Source organism: Eriocheir sinensis, chromosome 23 (genome assembly GCF_024679095.1).
Source record: "Eriocheir sinensis breed Jianghai 21 chromosome 23, ASM2467909v1, whole genome shotgun sequence".
In the NCBI taxonomy this organism is placed as follows: domain Eukaryota; kingdom Metazoa; phylum Arthropoda; class Malacostraca; order Decapoda; family Varunidae; genus Eriocheir; species Eriocheir sinensis.
The window spans coordinates 20,144,835-20,155,576 of record NC_066531.1 but is presented as its reverse complement, the minus strand read 5'-3'; the positions used below and the strand labels follow the sequence as shown (position 1 = coordinate 20,155,576).

Sequence of the window (10,742 nt, the reverse complement as noted above, 5' to 3'; positions counted from 1 at the left end):
TGTCCGTTGATTAGCACTCGTTGTTTTCTGTCGGTGAGCCAATCTCTTATCCACGTGATCGGATTGGCTCCAATGCCCGCCGTGTGCAGTCTCTTAAGGAGTCGCGCGTGCGGTACCATTTCGAAGGCTTTCTAAAAGTCCAGGTATAAAACATCACTGGGGGTGTGGGCATCCCAGTTCTTATATATACCTTGGAAGAACTCTAATAAATTCGTTATGCAGGAGCGCTTGTTTCTGAAGCCATGCTGGGTGTCGGAGATTATATTATAGTCTTATATAAACTTGACAAGTTTGTCTCTAATAATCTTTTCGAGTATTTTCCTCCCATTGATGTCAAACTGTAGTTTAATGCAACGCTTCTATCTCCAATTGGTCCTGCGAAGCCATGTGGCCCACTTGTTTTACCATCGAGTTTTTCAAAAAGGTGACGTAGAGACAGCTGATTGCCATGGACCTGACAGATGAACCAAGGCCGAGGAGCAATACATCCATCCTATACGTCTGCCAAAGAGAAGATGAGCTATCACCATACTTCAGGTGCCCCAGCAGCTTCTAAAAAGTGTTATATGCTCTTTTGAACTTGCTTTAACTCTATAGCAAACTGTTTTAGCCCCTGCTGCAACGAGTTTTACTCGTTATCCCTATACTGCAAACCAGTGGCAGGTGAATAACCAGCATCTCTACTCCTCCGTTCCTTACACTGGCAAACTCTGCGACAATCTTTCTTCATCTGTATTTCCTCCTGCTAACGAGTTGAGCTCTTTCAGGAGGAGAGTATCGGGATGCCTCTCCTTCCTAAATTGACTTCTTTTTTGGCCAATCTTCTAACTCTTTTTTTAGTTTTTAACTCATTGAATGCGGCGCCATATGACCCTAGCTGTTGCGGCGCCTAATTTAAATCAATCAATCAATCGATCCATTGCATGGATATTGCACACATGTGTCTTGTATTAACTGAAAATCACACAGTATGCGCTAACCACTCTTGCAGGAAGGCTGTTACAGTTGCGGATGACTCATTTCGATGAATGAAGGAAGGAGGGAGGGAGGGAGGGGGCGGGAGAGCAATTAATTATCTTCTTTATTCTTTGTTCCATATCACATAATAGAAGGGTGTCGATCCAGTGCAGATGTAGCTAACAGATGTGGAGTAGAGGACCTGCATGGAAACAGTGCTCAGAAGGGACAGACTCCGATGGTTTGGACATGTAAAGAGAGCAGGGGAGGACACAGTGCTGGGAGTTGTGGAGAGAATGGTAAGATAGGGTGTCCGGTGCAGATGTAGCTTACAGATGTGGAGAAGAGGACCTGGAAACAGTTTTTTTTCTCCTTTTTTACATGTGACCTAAAGCGCCGGTAGGCTTTTTTTATTAGGGGCCTGATGGTGGGCCCGAGCCCGTTATGACGCAGACTAATGTTTATTGTGGGGCAATTATTATTGGCTCATGCTGCCCCCCGGAGATCACTCTTGATTTCACTTGCATAGCTTCTTCTAGAGTCCGGGTTGGTGGATAGTCTTCAGGACAGCATGTGGGTAGTCTTAGGCCCCTCGGCGGTGTATGAAAAATCCCAGGTGGTTAGCGGCGGATTCGAACCCTCATCATCATCAACGCTGCGAAGGCGGGGCCGGCACGCTAACCACTCCACCACCACCTCAGAAGGGAAAGACTCCGATGATTTGGACATGTGAGGAGAGCAGGGGAGGATACAGTGCTGGGAAGTTTGGAGAGATTGGCAAGACAGGGTACCCAGTTCAGATGTAACTAACAGATGTGGAGTAGAGGACCTGGAAACAGTGATCAAAAGGGAAATACTCCGATGGTTTGGACATGTGAAGGGAGCAGGGGAGGATACAGTGCTGGGAGTTGTGGAGAGATTGGCAAGACAGGGTGTCCAGTGCAGCTAGATGTGGCTAACAGATGTGGAGTAGAGAAACTGGAAACAGTGCTCAGAAGGGAGACTCCTAAAGTTTGGACATGTGAAGAGCAGGGTAAAAGGAAGGAAACCAGTTGGTAGACCTAGGAAAACGTGGAGAAGGTGTATACAGGAAGACCTGGCAGTGATGGGATTGGATGAGCATCAGGCAGAAGACAGAGCAGAATAGAGGAGACCCATTAAGCGTCCTACCGCTCAGGAAGAGTGAAAACGGACGTTAAACGAAATGATGATGATGATGATGATGATATCTAATAATAGAAGAAGAGAAGAAAATAACTAAGAACATTAAGTGACCTGTGGAAAGGAATAAAGCACTTCTGCTACTCTCGTATACGTTCAGTTCACTCCCGACGCAGTAAAGTGACTGTCAGTGGAAATGGGGTTGATCGTTTCCGCACTGACTACTTCTGCGGGGAGGCTGTTCCAGTGGCGGACGACTCTGTTCGAGGAAGGAAGTATGGAGGAGGGAGGGATGGGAGCGAGAGGTTTTATTCTTTTCGTTAATCTTTGTTCTCTCGTTCCATCTCATCCTTCCACATGCTCACTGCCACATATACTTCACTGCTCTGTTACTTAACTTTACTTTCAGATCATTTCACTTTACTTTCAGATTAAATACGTTAACTTCCTCTGCATTACGCCACGTAGGGCTACAGCAGACGCTTTTAAAATTAGGAACAGCAGACACATTTAAAATTAGGAAGAGTAATCACTTAAATTAACCTGAGAAACAAACAAAGATTAACATGATTCTGAGGGGAAGTAGGCACCCGTTTATTATATATATACATGTCTGTACATCATCAAGACCCCAAGACCCAGACCAAGCATTCCTAAACGTATACTATAGTCGCAGCACATGAGTCTGAGGTCTTCGTTATCGTGCTCTGGCAACTTGCTATTACACATGCACACACACATACAGTTACATAATCAGCGATCTTATTTTTTTTTTACAACAGAGGAGTGGCCGAAAGGTAGAGAAGAGCTGTGTGGGTGGAGCCCCTCACACGTGCGATGCATACCCCATACGAGAGCGGACAAGGCCCCTGTATATGGATACCAGCGGTGCGGGGGAGAAGAACTGGAGGAGACGATACAGAACGCCCAACCTCGAGGAAGCTGATTTAGTGAGAGAAGAGATAAGAAGTTTCCAGTTAAGATTTCGAGTTAAGGACAGACCGAGGATATTTAGTTTTGAAGAATTATAAGGTGACGTCTGAGTGTAGTTGAAGAATAGGGGATAGGTGTTTGGAAGATTGTGTCGAGATGATAGGTGGATAAATTAGGGTTTTGAGGTATTGAAAGACAGAAGGTTCCTTTTATCCCAATCGGAGATGATAACAAGGTCTGAGGTTAAGGATTCTGCAGCCTCAGCCTTATAACCTAAAGCAGATTTTTGCGACAATTTCAATAATATGATTAATACTGACAAATGTGCCCTATGCGTAGACTATCATATAACATCGTAGACGTCATGATACCACGATAATTCACACCTCAGTCTCGGGTGCCGCGACGAAAGCCAAGGCTGTTACATAGAGACGGCCTTGGCACAGCACAACTATAACTCCTCCTCCTCATCTCTCTCCTTTCCCTTCCCTCCTCTTCCTCCTCACTCAGGCTTAGTGATGCGGAAGACGAAGACGAGACCCTCCTTGTCACAGAAATAGTTTGGGACGGTGCGCCGCTCCACCTGAAGGAATTATGACCATCATTTCAAATACGTGACCTTCTCCCCCTGGCCAGCTCCTGACCATCTCCTTATACCAGTGTGTCGTGACAGGCGCCCATACAGTGAACAGCCCCGCCAGACAGAAAACTTGATTAGAGTAAATGTTTTATTGTACCAACGTTGCCAGATAGTTGTACTCAGCCTCTTATATTTACCAACTTTCGACTTCAAATATGTCTCCTGGGGCTCAATAACTAGATTCATTTGTATCTATCGTTGAAATAGTTAATTCCTGATGTTTCTTGGCAATAGTTAGGTGTCAAAAAACGGTAAATACGATGCTCTGAGTACGATAATCTGGCAACGGTGCTCCCTACCTTCTTCCACTTCCCGTCCGCCTCCAGCTGGTCCATGTAAGGCTCCAGCTTGTCCTTGTAGGAAGGCACGGTCTGTAGGTGCTCATGGCGCATCACGATGATCACGAAGCCTCCTGGAGTGCCGGAGAGGAGGAAATCAGTTAATCATTGGGACATACGCTAGGGGGCGCGTCATCTAGCCCACCCTAGGAAGACCACCTCAAGGTTTACTCCAGGCAAATCTGAAGTCTCTATGTAGGCTCTTTCCCATCCTAAACGGCGCCTAAGTTCGCCTGTTTGAAAAGCCTCTCGTAAAAGTTGCTGGGATTACCATGAACTGTTGCGATCCTATAGTGATGGTTCTACACGTCTGTCACGATCTTCAACGGGAAAACCCGGTGAATCTTCTCAGTGGCCTTGGGAAATAGTCGTGGCGGAAGATCGGCACGCCCAGGAACAATGCTAACCTACGGGTCCTCGCACGAGTATCTAAACTGAGGGTCCAGCTTCCAGCGCCTTCACCCACTCAGCGGACCTTGCAAAACACACACACACACACACTCTCTCTCTCTCTCTCTCTCTCTCTCTCTCTCTCTCTCTCTCTCTCTCTCTCTCTCTCTCTCTCTCTCTCTCACACACACACACGCACTCACACACGCACTCACCAGAGCCTTCGCACTCCTACTAACCATGAACTTTACATTTCAGCCCGGAATCGTGCCAAATGTATTCTCCGAATTACCAAAACCTCTTTCATCAATAGAAACTGTCAACAACTTGCTTTTTTTCTAATTCTTCCCGTGACTTCTGGCACTTAGCCAATAAGATCTCCACCACTTTCACTTCTTCCTCTTTCCCTCCTCTCCATAACACTTACGGGAGCACTGCCGTCTCATCTATCTCTAAGGCTGAAGTCTTTGCTCAAACTTTCTGTAAGAACTCCACCCTGGACGATTCTGGGCATATTCCTCCTACTCATACCCCCTCTGACTCCTTTATGCCTGTTATTAAGATTCTACATAATGATGTCTTCTATGCCCTCAACTCTCAGAAGGTTTATGTACCTGATGGAGTGCCTCCTATTGTCCTTAAAAACTATGCTTCCATGCTGACACCCTGCCTGGTCAAACTCTTTCGTCTCTACCTATCAACATCTACTTTTTCTTCCTACTGGAAGTATGCTCGTTCCAATCCCTCAAACTATAGCCCTGTAGTTTTACTTCCCTGTCTATCTAAAGCTTTTGAATTAATCCTTAACCAGAAGATTCAAAAGCACCTTTCCACTTATAACCTTCTATCTGATCGCCAGTATGGGTTCCGCAAGGGGCGGTCCACTGGCGATCTTCTTGCTCTCTTAACTGACTCTTGGTCATCCTCTCTTAGCCGATTCGGTGAAACTTTCTCAGTTGCGCTAGACATATCGAAAGCCTTCCATAGAGTCTGGTACAATTCTTTGCTTTCTAAACTGCCCTCTTTTGGATTATATTCCTCTCTCTGTTCCCTTATCTCAGTTTCCTTTCCGGCCGTTCTATCTCTGCGGTGGTAGACGGTCACTGATCTTCCCCTAAACCTATCAACAGAGGTGTTCCACATGGCTCTGTCCTATCACCCACTCTCTTCTTGTTATTCATCAATGATCTTTCCATAACAAACTGTCCTGTCCACTCATACGCCGACGTCTTCACTCCGCATGATGCAACTTCTTTTATTAGAAGGCCATCCCAACAGGAAGTACACGACTCCAGACTGGAGGCTGCAGAACGCTAAATCTCAGACCTTGCTATCATTTCCGATTGGGGTAGAAGGAACCTTGTGTCCTACAATGCCTCAAAAACTCAATTTCTCCACCTATCAACTCGACACAATCTTCCAAACACCAATTCCCTATTCTTCGACAACATTTAGCTGTCACCTTCTTCAACACTAAATACTCTCGGTCTATTTATAACTCAAAATCTCGAACTGGAAACTTCATATCTCCTCTCTCGCTAAATCAGCTTCATCGAGGTTGGGCGTTCTGTATCGTCTCCTCCAGTTCTTCTCCCCCGCACTGTTGCTATCCATGCACTGGGGCCTTGTCCACCCTCGTATGGAGTATGCATCTCACGTGTAGGGGGGCTCCACTCACACAGTTTTTCTGGACAGAGTGGAGTTTAAGGCTCTTCGTCTCATCAGCTCTCCTCCTCCAACTGATAGTCTTCTACCTCTTAAATTCCGTCGCGATGTTGCCTCTCATTCAATTTTCTATCGCTATTTTCACGCTGACTGCTCTTCTGAACTTGCTAACTGCATGCTTCCCTCTCTCCCGAGGCCCTGTTGCAGACGACTTTCTACTCATGCTCATCCCTATACTGTCCAAACCCTTTATGCAAGAGTTAACCAGCATCTTCACTCTTTCATCCCTCACGCTGGTAAACTCCAGAACAATCATCCTTCATCTGTTTTTCCTCCTGCCTACGACTTGAACTCTTTCAAGAGGAGAGTATCGGGAGAGGAGAGTATCAGGACACCTCTCCTCCCGAAACTGACCCCTCTTTCGGCCACCTCTTTTTTTTTCTTTTTTTTATAGGAGCAGCAAGTAGCGGGCTTTTTTGTGTGTGTTTATTAGTTTCCTTTCTTTGTGCCCTTGAGCTGTCTCCTGTGTTGTAAAAACACTCACTCACTCACTCACTCAATCACTCACTCACCGTTCTTTGCGACGCGCACCAGGTCGTCGAGGCCACTGAGTGGGATGTGACCTTCGCCCATACCGCCCGAAATGACCACCAGGTCGTATGTGTCTGAGAGAGAGAGAGAGAGAGAGAGAGAGAGAGAGAGAGAGAGAGAGAGAGAGAGAGAGATGTAGAAGAAAAATACGTATATTAATCTTTACATATGTAACAACAACAATAACAATAATTCCACTCACACAGCTCTCCTGGACAGAGTGGAGTCTTAGGCTCTTCCTCTCATAAGCTCTCCTCCTCTTACTGACAACCTTCTACCTCTTACATTCCGCCGCTATGTTGCCTCTTTTTCTACCTTCTATCGATAACTTCATGATGACTGCTCTTCTGAACTTGCTAACTGCATTCCTCCTTCCCTCCCGCGGCCCCGCTGCACACGACTTTCTACTCATGCTCACCCCTATACTATCCAAAACTCTTATGCAAGAGGTAAACTCTGCAACAACCTTCCTTCGTATGTATTTCCTCCTGTCTATGACTTGACTTATTTCAAGAAGAGTGTATCAAGACACCTCTCCTCTCGAAATTGACCTCCCTTTTGGCTACTCTTTACTTTTATCTTTTACGGGAGCGGCGAGTAGCGGGCTTTTTTTTTTGTACTCTTGTTGCTCTTGAGCCGTGTCCTTTGATGTAAAAAACAAATTACTATAACCTTTGGGTACGGTGGAGTGTCCGCTGCCGATAAACTCCAGGAAGTAATTGGTATAGATGCCAGTCTCCCGCTGCTTCATCATGCCCTCCGACGGGTCCACAGCGTCTATGTGCCTGTGGGAGTGGCTGTAGTAATAGCAGTAGTAGAAGTTATAGCAGTAGTAGAAGTTGTTGGGAATCAGTAAATTTACCCTACCCAACAGTTAGGTCACTCGCAAAGTGAATAACACACCCGTCAGACAATCCCAAAGAAACAAGTGCTTACCAGCTATTAGGTGGTGAAGGTATCCAACAAGCAACTCCAGACAGCCGAACAAATAATAATCCTACCGGATCCGTGTAGTAAAATCTATCTGTCTCAAATAACTGCTGGGGGCACTTAGCTGAGAAGCGGGTTTCAAAAGATATTGTTGTCACTGAAGTCTCGTTGCCGGGTGTAGTATCCCTCAGTCAGGTAATAGAAGGCACACTGTGTCCGAGTTAATGGGTGGGGTGCAGTGCCTTGGTCTTTACGTTGTGAAGGCCAGTGGTGGAGTGAGAGAAAACCAAACACGTGGGTCTGAAGCGATATTTGGATTTATCTCGCCAGATGGCGTGGCTTTCCGCTCTTTTTCCATCGGTTAAATTATCCTTGCTCTTTAATTATAATTCAGCAAGGACAATTAGTTATTATTTCGTGAAAGGAAACAATTCACTATTGTTATTCCTTTCATGGTAAATATGGTTAGTCTCCAGCCAGTGAATAAGTTGATTCTGTCTCGGTTTGGGAGCCGATGACCGAAGAATTTAAGTACCATCCAAGACTTATTTGAGCTCAGACGATACTCATAGTTGGTTTGAACTCTCGGCCCGAGACTAGTTCCATAAGGGAAATAGTTAATTTGTCTAGTCCCCCGGTTAACTGGCCTAATTCCTAACATAGTATAGTCTATCGATTTTAACTTGACCCCTTGGGCGCGACACAAGGATTCCCCACGAGGCCGCGCTGGTGCCACATCACTCCATTACTCTCCTCAGAGAGGGTGGCTATCTCTCTCTCTCTCTCTCTCTCTCTCTCTCTCTCTCTCTCTCTCTCTCTCTCTCTCTCTCTCTCTGAATATCTGAGCAGGTCGCGAGTTTGATAACTACTCCATTTGTCCATTGTGGCGTAACGCTGAATGGTGCGGCCTGGCGCCTGTTGCCAAGGTCCGTCAGGCGGCAACGTTGCATGAGCCACGTTGCCAAGTGATATGGAAGGTTTACTGAGTCGTTGTCTTTCCCTCTAATCCCAAGCCATTCATAACACCACGCAGTCGTATTATGAATGTATATATATTCCATAAATAGATAACGTACAGACTAACAGTGAGACAGAACGCCATGCGCAGGTCATCGCTAGATCTGTAAACAATGGGGGTTTCCCCAGGCCAAGCCACAGGGCTCCATTTTAAGTTAGAGTCGATGGACTATAGTAATGCCGCTCCTGCCCGCTCTCAGTTCCCACCCAGCGGCCCTGCCTCTACACAAGCTGCTGTAATTTCCAACACATCATCTTCATCTCTTGGCGCTGGACTCGTGTTGAGGCTGAGGCACTGGCAGGCAGGAGGCAGTGGACTGGAGGATATTTAAGTATGGTGACCGGACATCCCCCTGTCTGCGGCCCTGCGGCACCCACCTGAAGCCTTCCCGGTGGAGTTCGCTGCCCACGCAGCCCGTCCCGGCGGCCACGTCCAGCACCCTGGCCTTGGCTCGCCGCTCCGGGGGTACCCAACGCAGCGCCTCCTCCAGCGTGATGGCGGGGCCACGGTACCCGCCTTTCCAGATCATCTAAGGAGACGGGGAAGAGGGTGATTACAGGTGCGTACCCCAGGGGCCGCATCACTTTACTCCCGGACCTCACGGAATAATCGCCGGTTTAACGCAATATCATTCCAGCGATACTCCATGATTCTGCGTAGGCACTTGGTACTGAAGGCATCTCTCTCTCTCTCTCTCTCTCTCTCTCTCTCTCTCACCATCTCCTCGTAGTTCTCGGACCACTCGTCGTAGCCGGCCGCCATCTCCTCCGGCGTGATCCCCGGCCTGTGGACGTTCTCGTTCGTCCTCATTGCCACGTCGCCCCGGCTGCCGCCCTCAGACATTATCCTGCAGCAGGGAAGAGACGGGAGAATCACAGGCAGGGCATGACTACAGTACAGTACAATTCCTTTATACATCCTTTATATATTTACGAAGGTAGGTACGGTTTTCTAGCCCCGCGCCGCACTCCTCGCTGATTTGCCGGCTGGCTCTCAAGTTCCGCCCACCTCCATGACAGGTGTGGCCCGCCTCTCTCTCTCTCTCTCTCTCTCTCTCTCTCTCTCTCTCTCTCTCTCTCTCTCTCTCTCTCTGGAATGAAATAGACGAAGCAATCACATAGTTAGTGCAGCGACGATAGCTTGGCTTAAGAATAGACTGGATAGCTACATGGACGAGGATGACAAGTGATAGTGAGGTGTGGGTGCAGTAAGGCTCCCCAGCTTATTGCACGGCCAGCTGAAGTTGCTCTCTCTCTCTCTCTCTCTCTCTCTCTCTCTCTCTCTCTCTCTCTCTCTCGCTCTCTCTCTCTGTGTGTGTGTGTGTGTGTGTGTGAGAGAGAGAGAGAGAGACTCGTGATCAGGCTGTGATGAATGAACTACACACACACACACACACACACACACACACACACACACACACACACACACACACACACACACACTGCCAGGCTTCACGGTCTGACAGGGCGGCAGCTTGAGCCCGCTCAGGCCGGATTCTTTCCGTTGACTAGGAGTGGTTACTATCCTCCCTTGAGCAAAGAGGATGGGGTGTGTGGTGTGTGAGGTCCTAAGTACCCATAGATCGACGATAAAGAGCACTTGCTCATGTGGGGAGGGTACCTGTTGCTGGCGATTACGAGTCCAACACGTGATCATGTCATTTTTGGTCATTTTCCCCCTCTGAGGGTGGGATTACAGGTGACAGAGGCGATGGATTTACCATCCCCTATATGCGTCGGCCTTGATACACGATCGCGTTGCTTTCAGGGTTTATGGTTATGTGCAGGTCTTTCATGGCGTTTAATCCTAAGATCCCATCCACAGGTAAGGCAAACCTGCTAGAGACATAAAAGAAATCTCGAAAGGGACATACTTTTTCATGTAAGCTGACTGTTAGTGGTACTCGCCCAAGGATTACCAAAGTGGTACCTGTCACGCCTACCACATTCAGGTCGTTCTCTTGGAGCGGCCAATTTTCCCCACTCGCCTGTCGTGTCAGTGACCTGTAAGCGGAGTCGGAGATGACATTGACTGTGGCACCTGTGTCTACCGCTAAGGGGAGTGAAATTTTGCCCACCTTGCAAGGGAGGGCAATTATGCTTGTCTGTCCCAAGGCGGC

The 10,742-nt window shown here is 47.5% G+C and overlaps 1 protein-coding gene across 9 annotated transcripts in view; it reads right to left on the bottom strand.

Moving 5' to 3' along the window:
* Positions 1-9,826, bottom strand: part of LOC127002541 (demethylmenaquinone methyltransferase-like) — a 119,887-nt gene extending 110,061 nt beyond the window's left edge. For 2 of the 9 annotated variants that reach the window (XM_050868613.1, XM_050868612.1), the window contains exon 1: positions 9,341-9,623. In XM_050868613.1, the coding sequence (XP_050724570.1) occupies positions 9,341-9,541 (201 nt within the window). In that variant the 5' untranslated portion in view covers positions 9,542-9,623. Of the gene's footprint in view, positions 1-2,685; positions 3,635-3,990; positions 4,104-6,656; positions 6,750-7,347; positions 7,461-9,000; positions 9,153-9,340 lie in introns of those variants that run through there. The other 7 variants (XM_050868611.1, XM_050868615.1, XM_050868619.1 and 4 more) reach the window with 7 other exon arrangements.
* Between the last annotated feature and the right edge of the window lie 916 nt (positions 9,827-10,742).